The sequence below is a fragment of the Pimephales promelas genome, chromosome 14 (genome assembly GCF_988280905.1).
Source record: "Pimephales promelas chromosome 14, fPimPro1.hap1.1, whole genome shotgun sequence".
Classification (NCBI taxonomy): Eukaryota; Metazoa; Chordata; class Actinopteri; order Cypriniformes; family Leuciscidae; genus Pimephales; species Pimephales promelas.
Genome location: NC_142782.1, coordinates 3,555,369 through 3,575,693, shown reverse-complemented (window position 1 = coordinate 3,575,693; position 20,325 = coordinate 3,555,369). Strand labels below are relative to the sequence as shown.

The window sequence follows — 20,325 nt, the reverse complement described above, 5'->3', positions numbered from 1 at the left end:
GCGCGAGAATTGCGATCTGCTCACACCAGCTTACACTACTTCAGATCGCAAATCTCGCGCATGCGTCGTGGAAATCTAAGGAAGTCTCGTTTCTGGCCTACAAGGAAGAAAAGAAATAGTCGAATAAACTCGTTATTTTTGTTTGTTTTTTCGCACAAAAAGTATTCGCGTCGCTTGATAAACATATAGTTGAGCCACGGTAGTCACTTGGGATATTTAAACATTTTCTTCATTGACTTTCTGGGCCGTCAAGAGCCAGTCCCTTAGGAGCCAATGTGGTAGTTATACAGCTCTAAAATTTAATCAAAAATATCTTCATTTGTGTTCCGAAGACGAACGAAGGTCTTACGGGGTTGGTACAGCATGGGGGTGAGTAATTAATGACTTAATTTTTTAATTTTTGGGTGAACTAACCCTTTAATGAATTAGACGACAACAGGTTTATTAGGCTGCTGTCACTTTAAGACCGAATGCATGGATCCAATATACTGTTACACGTGCGTTTTCTTTTTCAACTGTTTACGTTCACTTAAGACTAAAATGTCTGTGTTTAAGAGGACACTTGAAAAGTGTCATTTCAACATCTTGACTCATACATGTGTGTATTTGACTGTTTAAGCGGCAATTAGGCTGCAAAACGCACTCAGTTCAGTTCTCATGCGCTTAATGAGCAGTGGCTTCATGTGCGCATATGGCAAAATTAGTTCTCTTTCGCTGCTTATTGTGGTTTAAAATCACTTAATTTTCATACACAATGCTTAAAAATGCATGCAAATGATAATCTTTAATGACTATCAAAGAGAGAATCCAAAACGTCTCTACCGGTTGACGAATTTCAACCAATTAAACGTGTCTACCCAGTATATGTTTACAGCTTTTGACCAGCAGGTGCTGACAGTCTCAATTGTTACAAAAGTAATGGGTTAGGTTGATTCAGAACTTGGAAAATCTTCATGTCTCCCATCACTATTGTAGACACTCAAATATTGTGTGAATATACTTTCTCTATGATCAGATTGTACCCTAAAGAACTCATTTTTTACTAACAAAAGGTGCAATCATTAGTTCTTTAGCTAGTGTCACCATCGCTCTTCTTCGCATACTTTGGATACCGATACCACAGCGGTTCATTAATTACCTTACCCAAAAAAAAAGCATGTTCCTCTATCTAAGGGTGTCACATTTGGCGTGTTTTGTTGGATTGCTCTGTTGTGCGGTTCATTTGAATAAATGTGAACTCTGTCATCTGATCCCTGATACCCATCAAGCAGAAAAGATGGGTCTCGATCTGCTTCCAATCGAACTCTGGTGTGGTTTAAATTAAATATGATCGCAACACGGACCAAAGACATGTAAAAAAGCTAAAAACAGGACATGATGTCACAAGATGCGACGCTAAACAGGACAGAATGCACAAGCATTCCTGTTTTTGTTTTTTTTTCTCGTTATAGTCGTGATGTTGTCCAGCAAAGTTCAGCCCAGGCATCAGAACTACAGCAGATGTTTGTGTGTGTGTGTGTGTGTCGTGTCCTGCAGCTGTTTTGACTCCTTTACACATTTTATAAGCTCTTCAGAGCTCTCAGCTGGTCAAAATACCATCATATGTAACTACGCACATACAACAAGCCCAGATGAACACAGCTTTGTTTTGGATGTTCAGTAAGTTCGCGAAATATACATAATTAAATCCGACCAATCAGGTTGTGTGTGAGCACATGCCTATGACTTTAGGTTTGGTTGTTAAAAATGCCAATTTGAATGCCAAGCGAACCAGAACTGTTTTTTTTTTTTGGTCCGGACCAAACGAACCAAGCTAACCGAAGTGCCTTAGACCCTGTTTATCGTCATCAACTTGTTCCGATCGCCCAAAACACATCTTAATACCAGATATAATCAGGACATACTTTATTTCTTAATGCATGTGTAAAACATTTTCAATTATCACCAAACTACTGAGTGCACCTTATTATTTCAAGTTAGATTTATATAATATTTGCATGTAAATATATCATCATCATCTTTTATTATTATGATTGATTATTATGTTGTTGTATTCAGATGGGAGGAAGGCCCATTGCGTTTCGTCAAAATCCAGGACATCGACACCACCCGTGTCCGTAAACCCAACTTCATCGAGACTTTCCAGATCGAAGGCGACTGGTATTTCGCTGTAGTCGACAGCTCCAAAGCCGGTTCCACCAGCCTGTACCGCTGGAACAGTAACGGCTTTTACTCACACCAGTCTCTCCATGCCTGGCACAGAGACACACACATCGACTTCCTCGAGATGGACGGCAAACCTCGCCTCATCCTGTCCAGCTCCTCGCAGCCCCCGGTGGTGTATCAGTGGAACCGCAGCCAACGCCAGTTCCTCTACCACTCGCAGATTACAGACTCAGGCGATGTGCAGATGGTGAAGCACTTCTGGTTGCGAAAAGTGCTGTATCTCTGCCTCACGCGCTTCATTGGCGACTCGAAGATCCTGCGCTGGGACAACCAGCGCTTCGTGGAGATCCAAACCCTGCCGTCACGCGGCTCGATGGCCGTGTATCCGTTCAGCGTCGGGGTGAGGCAGTACCTTCTGCTGGGGAGCGACTATTCCTTCTCTCGGATCTATCTGTGGGACGACCTCACTCAAAGGTTCCTGCCCTTTCAGGAACTGAACATGCTGGCGCCCCGAGGGTTCAGTCTGGTGTCTATTGACAATAAGGATATTCTGTTAGCGGCCAGTTTTAAAGGAAAGACCATGGCGTACCAGCATCTCGTGGTGGACCTCAGTGCCAAATAGTAGACGTTTAACTGGGGCTTAAATGTCAAGAACTGCAACATTTCCACCCCTTTTCTCCATCTGCTTTCACACATGAATTGATTCTGTCATCATTGCTAAATACACTCACACATTAGTTACTATAAGAGGAAGCTATCCTAAAGTGATAGTTGATTTAACTCCCATGATTTACTCACCCTCAAGTCATCCTAGGTGTGTATTAGAGCCCGATCGATAAAGGATTTTGAAGGCAGATACTGATACAAATATTTTTGGGTTTTAAAATCCGATATATCGGCCGATATTTTTTTTCATTTAATATTGTTGGATTTCACACACAAGCTAACTTTTCTGCACAAGATACGTTTGATACTTTTTCTCTATGTCTAAATGTTCACCCCTCGCAAGTATAATTTACATTTTACAATGCAGGAACTGTAACTAGAGATATGCTAGTTATAAATACAGTAATCATTACTTCATTTAGGCAGAAAAAGTTCATTGTGGTTTCCAAGCTCATTAATGTCAACGTTAGCGGTCTTCCACTGATGATAGTGGCATTAGCTAGCTTTGTGGTTAGCTAGTCTATGATGAGCCATAATTTAGCAATAGATAACATCATACTGCAAATTGTAAAACATACATTTTCAATATAACAGGCCAAGGAGAGATGATTGAAGTGTGTTTCGTCCGTTTTTATTTTATTTTTTAAATCGGCCATTATAACTGCCGATACCGATATTTTGGAAAATGCCCAATATCGGCCGATAATATCGGTCTGGCTCTAGTATACAGTACACTACACTACACTACATGTTTTCATATCACTATAAAGTAATTAATTTGTTGACTACATAATGCATTAGTGGGAAAAGAACAGCAGTATACTATGTTTGCTGTCGAGACTGAGAGGACGAGTAGAAATTTAAAGTGAATATTGATTGATTAGGTGTAATGTGTGCATGTTGTAGAGGAAATGGCAAGGCAGCAAACATTAGCAGCAGAAGCAGGTGAAACCAAGGCGATATTTTAAACTTTATTTGTAAAATTCCCAGTGCGTTGGCCAACAGATAGAGTCATGCTAGGAGTAGGACAACAATCATGTGAAAAGACATCCTCAAGCCAACTCTCCATGAATTATTCATGTTCAACTGACTTATTCAACATTTAAAAATGATATAAAAAAATCAAATTAAAATATGCAAGACTAGTATGCAAGTATGCAAACCATATTAAAGCATGCTGTATTCTTTCACTGTTAAAGGCATAGATATAGGCTATGGTTAAAGGGATAGTTCACCCAAGAATCAAAATCATTTACTCACCCTTCATTGACCTCCATTGAAAGGATAAAAAAAGATATTTCTCCAGTTTGATGTCAGGAACATTTTTTTTTTAATGAAATTAATACTTGAATTGAACAAGGAAGCATGAAATTGATCTAAAGTGACAGTCAAATAATTTAAAATTATACCAAATTCAAATATTATATTTTTAAAAAATATTCTATTCATGAATGACGAAAAAAAAAAAAAAGACATCATGGTTTCCACAGACCTATTTAACAGCATCACTGTTTTCAACATTGATCATAATAAAGAAATGTTTCTTGAGCATCAAATCATCATATTAAAGTGATTTCTGAAAGATCATGTGACTCTGAAGACTGGAGTAATGATGCTGAAAATTCAGCTTTGATCACGGGTATAAATTACATTTTACAACACATATTGACAAAGAAAACAATTATGTTAAATTGAAATAATAATTCCGATTTTTACTGCATTTTCTATGAAATAATTGGCATCTTGGTGAGTATAAGACACTTCTTTAAAAAAAGACCCCTAACATTTTTGGGTGAACTTTCCTTTAAAGGCTGTTTTTTACCTGTCTCTGGAATACAGTTACATCAAATCAGAAGAGAGGAAGTCCAAGGAGTTGTTTGAATTGGTTTCAGGAAGTACTGTAGTTTTCCAGATGTGTTGGCTACCACATGTATCACTAGAGAACATCCTGAGTAAACCATTATGCAAAATGTGCTGGTCATGTACAAGCCACAAATACAAACCTCAGCACTGACTGAAGCAAAGCACGGTACATTCGGTCTGTACATTCATTGGCACACGTCATTGTTCTCAACCATATTTTTTGACCATGTTGTCAGTTGATGCAACAGAATTACGTAGAACATGTGGTTTACTTTGCATCGGATTAATTACACAACTCTAATCTGTACTATTACTGTGTGCAAAGAAAACATTTTAAAGCAGTTTATCGTCTTCATATATATCTGGTGCTGGAAACAGTTTTCTAGAAGCATCAATCCTGGGTTTTTTTATTCAGTGAACATTAACAGGACTCTATCACACTCTACTGGAGAAAGCATTAAGCACAGGCTCACTGTGGAGAAGACTATTGCTGTATTCAGTAGCACATACTAGCATACTATTATGGAATGCCAAAGCTGACTTAATTAAAAATAAATAAATAAATGCATAAATAAATATACGAAGAAATGTAAAAAAGCAAAAATACATAAATAAATACAGAAATAAATATATAAAGAAATGTAAAAAAGTACAAATAAATGAATATTTCCTTATTTATGTATCATTGTATTTTTTCACACATTTATTTATGTATTTATTTATTTCTACATTTATTTGTTTATTTATTTCTACATTCATTTATGTATTTATGTTTTTGTCTACATTTATTTATTTATATAAAATCTCTATCTATAAACTTTTATAAACACCCATCTTTTGAACCCCCAAAAATGTTAAACCATGACACCCTGCCATTGTTTTATAACCATTGTTTCTACCACTATTCAAGTTTAGCTTCTTTTTAAATTTATTTTTGATCAGCACTTTGACATGAGGATAAAAAAAAAACTTAAAAAGATTGGCAAGTCATTGGAGATTCAACAACAGGAGTCATCCTATACATGGTGTAAATAAATAAGCTTTTTTTGTGAGCAAAAATATTGTCTCTTTCTTTTAAATGGCCCTTGGAATTTTAGAAAATGGTTAAATGGTGTTTGTCTTTATTAAATGTTATGTAGGACACTGTTCTGTAGCTGTATGATGACCAATTGTGAATAGTACAGCAGATATGATTACACAGTACTGTAGCCATATGTCTAAAGGGCTAAATATGGTTAATACCTAAAATGTAACTTTATATAAATTCACAACAACATATATCAGTCAGTTTCCTGTATATAAAAACAGTTTAAAACAATTAATTCTACAGTAGGTCAAATATCATTACTTTGTCCATCTGATTCAACTATGTGTAGGCTATTAATATTTTTTAAATATACAAAAACAAATCTTCTGTAGGCTGAGTGAAGAGTGAAGCTCAACTGAACATCTGGATGTTTTAATCCTTAGTCCAGATAACTCCACTGTCTATAACGTTTATTTAAATAAACAAATACCTAAAAATTAGTAAAAGTTGGGACGGTTATTAATATTAATGTGTTTGTTTCCAGCGTCGTTTTATGATATTTCGCCGTATCTTTCTCCCCCAATTGGACGCATCGGGAACAACCCATATAATATAAGGCTCCAGTCTATGCTCCAGATCTACAAACACTGTATTCTGCTGTCAGGCCGATAGATGGCGATGAAACACTTTAGACCAACAACAGGTGGCTCGCGAACTAGCATCAAACTCTTACTCACGGTGATTAAAGATTATTAAACGAAAAGATTGAAAACTTGCAAAACCACCAAAGGTACATCTAGATATATTTCCCAGGTAAATCGGCATTAAATATAAGAAGAAGAATAAAGGAGTAAAACGTCGCGCTTTTTCTTGAAGTCCGTCTCGTGAGTTAACCGTGAACTAGGTTGGCTCAGCTGATGTTATTCCCGGACGGACGTGTATTTAAACTTTTTTACAGTCTATGATTTAATTTTAAACCTATACTTCGAGTAAGTAAGGTTTGGTTTTATCAACCGCGAGTTCAGTGTTTGACGGTAATAACCAAGCTTTATTCAGCGGCAGCACAAATGCAGATTTGAATGTTCGATCGCTCTGTGATTGTAGTAGCCCTATATTACCTTAATGGTAAATTTTTGTCAAATGTTTAGTCGTTAAAGTAAGATTGTGTTTTTGTTTGAATCGAGATCGCTATCTTTTAATTAGCTGTGGAATGTCTGGAATGTTCTATAGAACGTGACGTCACAGTCGAGTACTGGTGGTTCGATTAAAAGCTGACTTTCACAGACTTTCAAACATTCTCTTCATTACTTTGCTGATAATTTTCTGGCATTTATTGCAGTGTAGTTATTTAGCATTTCAAAATGGGAGCAAACTTTTCTTGTGTTAATTGTCGTGCGCATGATTCTGACAGCGTGGACAATTTACACAAAAAGGAGAAAGTCAAGAGGAGGAAGGCAAAAACCACCAAGACCCGCTCGAGTCAAGGTAAGTAAAAGGACCAGACATGAAAATGTAATTGGTATATGTAGAATATGTAAAGTTCTGTTTTTAAAGTCTTATAAATAATAAAAACTTTTACTAGAGAATTCGGTAACATAATATGCTTGACATATAACGGAAACTACACATCTTTGATGACAGATATGTCAATGTATTTAAACAGACATTCAAATGTATTACCTCAAATTTTATTGAATGCGAAATTGCTCACAAATGATAAATTATTACAAATTATGCCCAGTTGGCCAAATTCATTGTCTGAAAATGAAGATGATGTGCTAATCAGATGGCAAATCAATGAATTCTACATTTGCATGTATGATTGCCTAAAAGGTTACCAAGCAACATCTGGATGGCCCAATTAATATTTACGCACTAGTAAATGACATTTAATGGTGTATGTTTTGAAATTTGAAGTATTTGTAATTTGACACTTAAACAGAGAGCAGAACATTCTCGCCTGTTCTCACTGACCGACAACTGAGGAAGCAGAATGCACGAATTAGACCTGTGTGAATGCCCCCGAAAACTCGCTTCATTAATTACATTAGCTGCACCAATATTAGGGTCTAGTAATGAATATGGTTATGGTTAAACTTTTATTTATAATATTTCATTAAACCCATCTTTTGTTTTATCATTTCCCTCTTTAGATCAGACTTCTCATCTTGTTTCCTGTACCATTGAGGCTGAAATCCTCAGCGTTGCAGAGAAACCTGGTCATGCTGAAGTCAATGACGAGTGGAGTGAAGACGCCTTCCAGGACTTAGTGGGAGATTTGGCAGAATGGTCTGCAGACGTCCTCAACTCTTTGAGCTCTGTCTCGATTGTTGACGTCGTCCAGCCTACAGCCTGTGCCACATCTGATAGAGTTCCAGTCCTAGATGTGGCCTCCTATAGAGCCAACGTCCGTCGAGTTCCAGTCCGAGATGTGGCAGACTGCAGTGTGGACGTCCCCCAGGTCCCAGTCAGCACCACATCTGCTCCAGGATTGGAAATGGCTGACTGTTGTGTTGATGTCCCTCCAGTTCCAGTCTGTGCCACGTCAGACTGGGAAGACGATGGCCCTCCAATTCCAGTCTGTGCCACGTCAGACTGGGAAGACGATGGTCCTCCAATTCCAGTCTGTGCCACGTCAGACTGGGAAGACGATGGCCCTCCAATTCCAGTCTGTGCCACGTCAGACTGGGAAGACGATGGCCCTCCAGTTCCAGTCTGTGCCACGTCAGACTGGGAAGACGATGGCCCTCCAGTTCCAGACTGTGCCACGTCAGACTGGGGAGATGATGTCCCCCATGTCGGACCGACAGTAGACACTGTCTCTGAGAATGAGATTATTTGTAAGTTGACTGTCATGACTCCGACACAACACAATACAGACAAACTTGTGTTGTGATATTATATCTGTCTTTACTCATGTCAACTCAGGCAAAAAGCAGTTTTCATGTCAACTCTTCTTATGTTTCTTTTAACAGACGTCGGTTGCTGGAGCTATGAAGTCGGCAGGAAGCTCGGGGAAGGAGGATTTGGAAGCGTTTACGCCGGGACTCGCTTGAAGGATGGCCTTAAGGTATCACTTATTTTACTTGCATTATCTATCAGCGTATATTCGAATAACTCTTCTTTTCAAGCATTCTCAGTGTATCTTATGTTCACTACTTAGAGCACCTGACCTTTTTAAATCGTTAGACATGCTCTACATGATTAGAATTTAAATTCATGAAACTGAACACGTCTGTTCAAGGTTGATGGCTGAAATATGAACTGCACACACATTGTAAATAATTCTAACTCAAATCCATTTTTTGTTTTGTTGATTAGGTGGCGCTGAAATTCGCTGATACCGCGGGTATTGAGTGGATCAACATTGTAAGTACTCTGTTTCTCTCAGTTCATTTTTCAATGGACAAACTGCTATGGTCTGTAGTTTAGTAGTGTTCGACATCTTTTCTCCATGTACAGTAAGATCATACGAATTGTCTTTCTTCTAGGAGGATAATCCTGAACCCGTTCCTCTGGAGATCGGTCTGCTAATTCTCGCCAACAAAGGCCCCAGGGTTCCCCAGATCATCCAGCTTCTGGACTGGGACGAAGAGCCAAATCAATACATTATGGTTTTAGAGTTCCCTACACCCTGCGAGAGCTTGATCGAATATCTAGACCGGCACGATTACTACATCGACGAGAACGTGGCAAAGGTTATAATGCATCAGGCAGTAGTCGCAGCTCAAACATGCTGCCAACGTGGAGTCTTGCATCGCGACATAAAGTTAGAAAACCTCCTGATCAACCCGGAGACGCTGGATGTCAAGTTGATTGACTTTGGATGCGGCGAAATCCTGACCGATCGGGGATACACGTCCTTTGCTGGTTTGTATTATTCCTCAGAGCCCTAATGTGGGTCTCAAACTTAGATGACGGGCCAGAAACCGTCAAGGTCTTACAAAGTATCATGTAATGGGATCCACCATTGTGAATCAATAGCATCAAATCATTTCTTGCATGCTAATGAATACTTTTTTCTCTTTTTTGCAGGCACAGAAGAGTATTGCCCCCCTGAGTATAAGTTATTCGGCTTATATCACGGGAAACAAGCGACAGTGTGGTCACTCGGGGTCCTCATGTTTACATTGGTGTGTGGAGAATTTCCAACTTCAGAAGACTTGGATATGCTAAATGACAACATCTGGACAAGAGATGGCGTATCACAAGGTGAGATCTACATTTCAGCAAAGATCACTTGCAATTCTAAATCATATAAAGTGGAACAAAGTAATATAAATGGTTGTGTGGGTAATGCAGTAATATTTAGATATTTCAGCTTAGACTCTTAATCAAAGAGAGCGAGTGTGGAGTTTAAGGTAATAATAGGACTTCTCTTCTCTTCCTTCACAGAATGCTGCAAATTACTTTGCTCTCTCCTGCAAAGACACCCATCGAAGCGGCTTAAATTGGATGTTGTCTGTCTCCACAAGTGGTTTAAGTACTTCATATATAGATTTTATGAAGAAAGATCAGAAGACCTTCTACAGAAAGACTTGCCACCCGCTGTTAAGGATTTTTAAAAACTCTTTATAAATAAACCACAGATTTGACTTTTAAACAACTGCGTTGTCGACTGAAAATCTATTAAAACTTAATTTCGTGACACAATAACTGTAGTATTTTAAATTTCACGGACTTTCTCCTTTGAACGTTACTATTAATAATTGCGTCATGACCAAATACAACCAGAAACAATTGTTCAGTCTTGTTTGTGAAAGTTAATTCCTCGCGACCTGTTTTCAATTGTGTGGCGATTTGCACAGCCCGGCCGAGCAGCGCACGAAACAGGCATTTTTCTCAATTCCCGCTAAGAGAGGAATGGGAAAGTTGCCCTACACATTATGGCGGCGCCTGAAGAATTGTCTGGTCGTACGACGTGTATGACGTCATTTTTAAAGGGTAACTAAACCCCTGGTCAGAGCCTGACTCTGGCAATATTTGAAAAATGCTGGAAAAGTGGGCAGAGCCCAGCGGAGGGGGGCGTGCACCTGAGACGCATTGCTTTGTATAGAAACTTGCCTACGTCACCAACAACCGCTGTGTCACGTACTACCGCAAACATCCAATAGGAAAATTCAACTGCAGTAGCCACCGTTCAACCTGAAGAGGGCAGCACTAAGACGTTTTTACACCATATATTGTAGAAATAGAACACTTTATAAACAAATGCCAAAAAAGTTACTCGAATCAATGACTGGGATTAATAAAGATCCATTCTTACAGATCATTAACTAAAAAAAGTTGGTTAAGTGTTTAGTTACTCTTTAAAGACTTTTTAAAACAAAAAGTGACTCTAAAAAATCCAACACCCAGCAATGTGTAATTGCTTTCGAATACAACATTCAAATTACTAGACAAAAAATAATATCCTTCCTGAGAAAAGTGTATTTTGAGGGGTATAACTCCATAAACCTCCACTTTCCTTATGTGAGCGCCCTCATATGTCGAACCAGTTCAGGACCCAGAAGTTTACTGATAATGGGAGTTCTCCCCATTTTAGACATTCTTTGGTTTGATCTTCAATTTCACAAAGATCACTTGTAATTCTGTATCATAAAAAAACTGAACAGTGCACATCGTCTCCTTCCACAGACTCGTGACGAGTCATCGGGACCCAGGTTGAGACATCCTTTCCAGTGATGTACTAGCAAGATGAACCGCTGCAACCTAAGAGTCCGCCGGGTCAATTGAGAGGAGGTTTTGGGACTATTGAAGGCTATTGGTCGCTGTAGATATCAAACTGCCTCCCATCAAGGTAATTCTTCTATTTTTCCACCACCCAGACCACAGCCAGACACTCTTTTCCTGATGTGGAGTAATTTAGTTCTGCTCCTCGTAATGTCCTTGAAGCATATGCTATTGCTCCTTCCCCCTCAGGTGTTTGCTGGGTGAGAATAGCTCCCAGTCCCACATCACTGGCACCTGTATGCTCCTGAAGAGGTTGGTTGAGGTCAGGCTGCATCAATACAGGTGGGTCTTGCAACAGAATTCGCCAGGACCTTCTCCATAAGCCTCTGGAAGGGGCTGCAGCAAGGTTACCCCTATTCATTAAACTAAAAGTCTCAAGACTCTCACTTATTTAAAATTAATTTTTCTTTTAATAAATTATAATTTTTTAAATCAAGGAAAAGCCTCTAGCATTTCTTTCTTTTTGCTGTATCGAAAACGTACGAACCGCGACACCAGTGTGTCCTATCAAACCGATCCGTGAATTTTGTTACAATTTTATTACATCCCTACTTATTACAGTTGCTGATCTACCTCAAAGTTTGACATTGTTCTACGTTTACACTTTTTTATTGCACACATTTTTCACATACTTTTTAACACATAAAGAACTTTTCTACTTCTCTTTTAAAAAAAAGAAAGAAATGAAACATTATAACGTGATACATTTTTTTTAGCTATATCGCACAGCACTATTCCATAGAGACGAGCATTTTGAAAAATATATGCACTATTTCATATTTATTATATTTTTACTTAAACTGTTGTCTTTATCATTTAATGTTTTATGTTTTAATAAATCTGCCACTAAAACATGTTATTACAGCCGTGTCTAAATGTTTACATTTCAACAATGAATTAGAGTAGAACGTATCATTAAATAGTTCATATAGAACTGCCTTATGTGCAGTTTAAATGTTTAAATTAATTCTACAATTCCATTTGCACTTGAGTGTTGATTATTAAATAAATGTAATTGATTATTAAACTATTGTTGCTGTAGCTTTTTGGCCAATGAAAACTTTCATTTAGGTGTTTCTGTAAGCAAAAAAAAAGTAGGCATGTCCCGATCCGATCAATTGATGGGAAATCGGTTCCGATCACGTGGTTTCAAGTAATGCATCACGTGAGGCATACAACAAATATATGGCCTATAGGCTATGGTGTAATAATATGTAAATTATAATGGTGTTAGATGTTAGACCAGAGGTCAAAATCCCGGTTTTGTGAGTCCTGTCCCAGGAAATGTCTGCATTTTTCAGCGCCTTCAAACAAAACCAAAAAATACAGTGCAGAAAGCCCGACTTATATCAGACTGCTGGTTGTCAGAACAGTCGTGACTCGTGTAGTTATGATGATCCTTTTTCACCAACAGAGGGGATGTGTGAGCTACAGTGATTACTTGGTTGAGCTCCTTTACTTTAACATGAAGACATAGTAAAACATTCATAACTAGCTCTAACAGACATACAAAAACAAAACACAGCTAAAAGGATTCAGTTTACAATACAGGAATATATATATATTCTAACTGTGTCAGACTTACTTTCCCAAACTGACTTGCGTTGTCTGAGCAATGAAGGCGTAATACTTCATGCTGTCCACTAGAGGGGGCGACAGGATAAGTCTTTTTCCTGTTTGCATCAGTTTAAATCAAATGACAAATAAAAGCATACATTTTATTCATCATAAATAGACCATATCTGTCTATGAGAACAAGCTTTACATTTCAAGCTGTACAACTATTTAAAACTTGAACACTGCTTCAAATTTGCCACTCTCTATAGTTTCTTTTAATATATTGTTATCACAGATTATGAACAGATGTTGTACACAACAAGGACACAATTCCCATTGGTTTGTTGGGTTTTCATGTTTTATTGGAACTTTAGACATACAATCCATCGACACGAAACCACCGTCAGAAAATTGGAAACATAGGTAGCTGGCTAAACGCTAATGCCCAAATGCAAAAATATTGATAGTAATGGGTAGTAAAACTTAATCAAAGTCACGTGTCAGTCATTTTGTACGTGTTTTTTCACATAAATGTCTCTGAAACGAATTGAGATATTTCCACCAAAATTGGCACACAGATGTATGGGCTCACTCTGAGGACACGTAACAAAAATTGTGTGACTGAGCCTCTTGGTGGCGCTATAACAGAACATAACATGCTATACTTAACGAATGCATTGGTGTAACATTACGAAACTCAGTTTGTGCCATCAGCACCATCCCCTGAAGGAACTCAAAAGATTTCAAGACAGCGCCACCTTTTGGTCAAAGTTTTACCAAAATTTCTAATAATGCTTATAACTTTTGAATAAATCTGCGTATTTTAATGCGACTGGTCTGAAGGTTTTTTCATTGTCACCAAACTCTGACCACATCACATCAATTTTGTAACTACGCCACCTATTGGTCGAACGTGAATCCATTTAATTACATTTTTAGTTAATTGTATGTGATTTTTCAGCCATTTTGCCTAAATTCATCTTTAAATGTCTTCAATTGCTCCTTGCTGCAGTTGGTCTGACACATGTTGGCATGTTTTGTCGTCTAATTGTGCTTGGCCCCGGTAATTGCTGCTTGCAGCTATATTTATTATTATTATTTTTTGTGTGTTATATGCGATACATCGACTAGTAGAGGATGAGTGAGTGGAGGTGGGGCTCATTGGAATATTCATGAGCTACTTAATGAATCAAGGATAGAGTTACATTCGAGGCATGACTAATTTTATTCCACAGGAGAACAACGTTTAAATATGTCATTTTGGTGATCAAAGATGAGTTTAAGGAATAAAATTATTGACCGTATTCATTTAGCCTAAATGGGGTGGACATTAACAGTGAAAAGTTCTTCATAATATTTGTGTTAGTAATTAGCTATACTTTATCAACATGTATGGATTTGATTAAAACAGCTCATTTTGTTCAGATCAGCCAGAAAAAATACATCTTTTTTTAATTTTACCATTCCAAAAAAATGTGTGAAGATTATTACTTCTTGATGATTTTACCAAAGATGTTATTATATAGCATTAAAAAAAATAAAAAATAAAAAATGCATCTGTTAATTGTATGAAGTCTTGTGATTTTATTAGGTACATTTCATATTCATAAAAGTAAAATTATTAAGTAATATTCTCTTTACAACAAAATTATGTATATATATATAAGCGAGTCAGACCATATAAACTTTATTTCTATTCAATTTTCAAAATTATTTAAGCCTTATACTCTGTCTTTAGTTCTTTTTAACTTGTATCTCATTAAGGTGTGTGTTTGCTTATAAACACCCATCTTTTGAACCCCCAAAAATGTTCAACCATGATATCCTGCCATTATTTAATAACCATTGTTTCTACCACTATTTAACTTTAGCTACTTTTCAAATTTATTTTTAATCAGTGAGTGGGAGCACTTTGACATGAGGATAAAAAAAAACCTAAGAAGATTGGCAAGCCATAGGAGAGTCAACTACAGGAGTCATCCTGTACGTGGTGTAAATAAATAAGCTTTTTTGTGAACAAAAATATTGCCTCTTTCTTTTAAATGGCCCTTGGAATTTTAGAAAATGGTTAAATGGTGTTTGTCACAGCGAGGCTGTGAGGGATAGACATGCATCTGTTCAATGGGCTCTACAGTTATTTAATGTGTTTTCGGATTGTTCTGCTCATGAAACACTGGAAAAATATCTTTCCAAGAAATGTCAGTTGACAAAAAACTCCCAACAATGTCAGCTGTGGAAAATTGTAAGTAATCTAGCCGCTTTATTCAGCTTTTTACAGCGGATGCCATTGGAAACACGGTGGTCTCACAGCCTCACTTTCATACCTGTCATGGCGCTGCTCTGAATAAGGTCTATTCTACAGTAGGTCAAATATCATACTTTGTCTATCTGATTCAACTATGTGTATTAATATTTTTTAAATATACAAAAAAAAAAATCTTCTGTAGGCTGAGTGAAGAGTGAAGCCCAACTGAACATCTGGGTGTTTTAATCCTTAGTCCAGATAACTCCACTGTCTATAACGTTTATTTAAATAAACACATTTTTCACTTACTTATTTTTACAGTTATCTTTCAAAAATGTGTAGACAGTGGATTCATACCGGACATATGGAAAACATCAACAGTAATACCCATCCCTAAAACAAAATCTCCTAAAGACCTTAATGAATTTAGACCAATTGCACTGACTTCCCTGTATAATGAAATGCCTTGAAAAAATCGTAAAGGACATAATCATGTCCCATGTCATGTGAACTAGTAGTTCTCGCAATAGGACTACAGATATGGTGATGTTAGGTTAGAGCCCCAAAACAGAGGGAAGTTTTTTTTAATATAATATTGGATATGTAAAATTATATTATACATTATAAAAATTATATAACATGTTATAGTGACCTCAATAAAATAACCAAAACAAATGTGTGTGAAATTTTAATATTTCTTCTGCTTTATACAGCTAAATTGACCCTAAGGAAAATCGCTGCTACAAAATGTGGACAGGACAAATATGGACAAAATATCAGCAGGTTAATTTTATATTTGGGGAGTTGTATCCATTAAATTCAGAAATATATCATGTATTTACAGACATGATACATTACAGAAATAATATTTTGGGCGGGCCGTAGAGAAATGAGTGGGCCTATAGTTTTTCAACCTTATAAAGTAGAAGAATTAGCCTAATAGACAAACTGCAAAAATAGTTACACCTTTATTTTGCAATATTTGGCAAATCATCATGTTCAACCAACAGAGCACAATAAAGGCTGGACAAACCAGTATAGACAATAACCTGTCTATTTTATTCAGGCTAGTCAGCAGTGCAAAGACAGTTCACCTAAAAATAAAGTAAGCTAAAATAATAATATCGCAGTTAGATCGGCGGGTAAACCCGCGTCAGGCTGGCCGGGAGAGAGGGAGCAAGAAGCGGCCGCCACCAGCACCTTTATAGCCTTCTTGTGGGTTAATGAGTCTGAAGAACTGGGCTGGGTGGACTCTGTAGAGGAAGGCAGTTGCGTGTGTTCTTTCTCAACTCTTGCTTTTTTTTTTTTCAAATAGCACATTAAAGAATGTTGTTTAGCCATTATTATGGCACCGCTGAGAGTTTTCCATTCAGAACCATAGCAACCAATAATGTTCCGGAGGGAGACTTTCTACAACTTGCTTCAACAGTTCCATTTTATTCGGAAAACAAATAAACACACACACACACACCAGTCAACAATAAATCAGATTTATATGAATATATTTTCGTAAATACATTTGAATAATAAAATAAACAAAATATATATATATATATATATATTTTTATCAAGCTTGCCTGAGTGAGTAATTGACCTCAAAGGTAATAGGAGGAAGAACAAGAAAAAAAAATAGAAAAAGAGATGGAAAGCAGAGAAAATGGTGGATTTTATTTGATTCAATATGCAAACAAACTAACAAAAACTACCATAAGTGGGAAAAATACACAGTCAAGAGCAGGTGTCAGTACAGTGGATATATGTAGGACCGCCCGGGCTGGACTGGAGGATGATGCCGACATGCCAACAGGACACTTGGGCTATTCTAAAAAAAAAAAATAATAACCTGTGTCAGGATCTTGTTACAAAAAAGCTCTAAAAATTTATTTTTAGCTTATAGTTTCATTTTTATTTAAACATTGAGAAAACACTCCAGGTTAACTGATATTATAATGCCGTTATTACAGGGGTTAAAGAATAGTATTGTTTATGAAAAACATTTTGCATTGCTATTTTTATAGCCTATATTAAAAAAAACTATTCCCTGTATAAAAGCTAAAGCTAGTATTTACGGTAACCCTTCATTTTGATAGTCCCCGTTAGACATTCCGTTAACTAAGTAATGTTGCACCTACAGTACATGTCAACTAACTCACTTTAGAGTATTATAGACTGTCTGCCTAATATCTGCTAACACTTTAATTACACGCTCCCAACAGACTTTCTGCTGACTATAAGTAACTTTGGAAGTACGTTAACTTATTCTACTAACTCTAACCCATTCCAGTCTACTATACCCTACTAATACTCTAAAGAGAGTTAGTTGACAGGTGAAATGCTGCTTATCGATGTCTAAAGGGGTGCAACCGTAATTGCTAGCATTGACAATTAGGGGTCAACCGATATGTGATTTTCAGGGCTGAGACCGATTATTACAGATCAAGTAGACCGATAACCGATAAATAGCCTATGTCTGGTGTAAAAATTTAAGTTTTTAAAAATGTCAAAATTAAAAAATAACAAAGGGCTTTGACAAATAGACCATTTCACAAGATGTAAACAACACTGGTCCAGAAGCACTTCCTGTAACTGTTTTCTTTATTTCACATGTAAAGAAAACATCTTAAAGATGTTTGTTTAACTTTTTGATTCAGTTTTAAATGTTCTGTTGGTTGTATTTTATCCCAGCTTTTATGTAGTGTTAAAAAACTGAAACAGGAAGTGCTTCTGGACCAGTGTTGTTTACATCTTGTGAAATGGTCTATACTTACTGTAGGAGCCATTTTAATGTTTATGTCCAGGTTTGGCCATTAGGTGGCACTAGGGTTCAATTGGGGCTTATCTACTTAGGTTAGCTGTAATCAAGGACAGGTGTTGCCTGAGGGAAAAGGGCAAACTAGTTTTTGACCGCCACCGAGGCTGTGGTTGAATGTTTGTAATGTGAAAGTGTTGGTGAAGATGGAATACTGTTCCGTTATGGAAAAGGAAATCCTTGTGTAAATCCAATAAAATCTCTCACAACAGAGAAGAAAACCGAACTTTAAGCTTTGTTGCATTATTCAATCAAGCCAAATCGACCAACTATAACCCATTTCAACCCTCTGCATAACCCTCGGCTGTTTTAAGCTTAGCGGTTACATAAAGTCAAAAACTACCTTTTATGAAGCGGGAAGATCGTCGCGTGTGGAGTTAGATGTCCACCGTTAAAGACATGCGGAGTGGACGCTGGAAAGGGGACATCTGAAAGCTACTCATCGTGTATCTAACCGGCTGTGTTACACATCGGAACCCCGGCGAGAGGACAGGCTGAAACCGGGGAGATCACCCGCTCAGCCCAGCATCGGTGATATGACGCGGCGGTGCTCAGCCAGCAAGGAACCAATCTATTCAACTGTTTGAGGACAACGATAAACTTCTTTCATCATTCACCAATGTGAGGACATCGTGAAACGGTTCTTCATCACGTAAGGTATGTTGTAGCGCTACAAAGTAATTGAATGGCCATTCATGAGTTGTGTGCACACTATCATTAATTACCCGGGCGTAAAAAATCCAATGCATTGGTGAAGAAAGAACTGAACAGTAACTTTGTAGTGAAAACAAATTACATTGACAATTGATTATTATTGTGGTGACGTTCAAGTCAGTGGTGTAGTGCAACGGCGTATACCCACTTCCTTTTCAGTCGGCTTTGCTTATACCCACTTCTAAATCCCCTCTGATGCGCATCATTTAGTTGCTACTTCAATTTCGTGAATAAAAAAAACACCCACTTAGAGTCGTACCCGTAATATTAACTCTATTTAGTTGCTGCAATGATTCTCGCAGTCGCATCGCGACGATAACTGATCTAATCTCATCTGATCTGCTTCAGTACTCAAACACCTGCTCGTCAATGTCAAAATGTTCGTGAGACCAATCAAAGAATGCAGTATTTTTGTTGATAGAAGCGCGAGCCTAGCGCGAATCCCGACGCGACGCTTCACTTCAGTTAACGATATAGTATTTAAGATGCAGGGTTAAAATAATATAATAATCGTGAATAATCAATAATCGTGACCGATTATTTCTGTCGGTCACGTTTTAATTGACCGACAGAAATAATCAGTTTGATTAAAGACAATGGAAATTATAAGCTCAATTTAACAACACAAGCACCCTATTAAATATATTGCCATTATTATTGTATAAATATATTTGTATGACGTTTTTTCGAATGTGTTTGACTTGTCTGCGTTTGCGCCAATTGCATCATTAAGCCAGAGGGTGGCGACAAGTGACTGTATTTTTGAGTGAGCAATTGAACCATTAATTAAATTAACAGATTAGTCCAAAAAACATTGATTAATTTAGGAAAGAAAAGTCGCTGAAACTGGAACCGATTCTCATGTTTAAGAATCTGATCAAATAGGCTACTTCATGCTTTTAAAGCTACTGTTGTCAATTTTTTTTGGCCATCAAAACACCTTAAAATGCTCATTTCGAGATCAGGAAAATCAAAATTTTCTCAGGGGGGCATGCCCCCGAACGCCCCTAACAATATCATTTATGGGACCTCGCACCTGGGTATTTAGAAAACTATATGTGCGGCCCTGATATGCAAGAATACAAGCCTATTGATTGTATGTGTTCTATTGTATTCATTATACTTTACTATATAGTCTTGCATATTGAATACTAATGCAAGACTACATGTAGTAGTCTTATGTCACTGTTTATAACACAGAGCGTTCATCCTTTGCTGGGACGCTTACAAAAATATTGGGGGCATAAATTAAGAGTATACCCACTTCTCCAGGCACCACTACATCACTGGTTCAAGTGCACTATGAGTTTACTTGAAAAAGACGCGTCAGCTGCTGAGGCGGTTGCGCAATCAGCTGAATGTAACAGTAAAGCAGATGGTTCGGGTGTGTTAAATCTGGGAAAAAAAATCAATTCATACACCATATTCCATACCAGATGGAGGCAGTATACCTCCAGAAAAATACCTCCGCGGCCGCGTGCACTCATGTCTTCAAACAACACGGGCGAGCGGGTCTCCCTCGCGCATATTAATCAGTAAAACTAA

At 37.5% G+C, this 20,325-nt stretch overlaps 3 protein-coding genes across 8 annotated transcripts in view; 2 read left to right on the top strand and 1 right to left on the bottom strand.

The window, feature by feature from the left end:
- The window catches only part of lgi3 (leucine-rich repeat LGI family, member 3), a 38,298-nt gene extending 34,251 nt beyond the window's left edge, over positions 1 to 4,047 (top strand). For all 3 annotated transcript variants that reach the window (XM_039674531.2, XM_089119287.1, XM_089119286.1), the window contains one exon: positions 2,059 to 4,047. In XM_039674531.2, coding sequence (XP_039530465.2) covers positions 2,059 to 2,788 — 730 coding nt within the window. In that variant the 3' untranslated portion in view covers positions 2,789 to 4,047. The remainder of the gene's footprint in view (positions 1 to 2,058) is intronic.
- A 1,851-nt stretch (positions 4,048 to 5,898) lies between these two features.
- LOC120481119 (serine/threonine-protein kinase pim-3) lies at positions 5,899 to 11,053 on the top strand. The gene is made up of 5 exons (XM_089119288.1): positions 5,899 to 8,792; positions 9,044 to 9,091; positions 9,214 to 9,592; positions 9,758 to 9,934; positions 10,118 to 11,053. Exons 1-5 carry the CDS (start codon positions 8,667 to 8,669, stop codon positions 10,285 to 10,287), a joined length of 900 nt encoding a protein of 299 aa, XP_088975414.1. The 5' UTR covers positions 5,899 to 8,666; the 3' UTR covers positions 10,288 to 11,053.
- A 5,852-nt stretch (positions 11,054 to 16,905) lies between these two features.
- LOC120481355 (fibroblast growth factor receptor 1-A) overlaps positions 16,906 to 20,325 on the bottom strand; it is a 32,636-nt gene continuing 29,216 nt past the window's right edge. For all 4 annotated transcript variants that reach the window (XM_089119281.1, XM_089119282.1, XM_089119283.1 and 1 more), the window contains one exon: positions 16,906 to 17,079. Coding sequence is in view for 2 of the 4 variants with exons in the window: in XM_089119283.1 (XP_088975409.1) it covers positions 17,075 to 17,079 (5 nt within the window). In the remaining 2 variants the exon portion in view is untranslated. The remainder of the gene's footprint in view (positions 17,080 to 20,325) is intronic.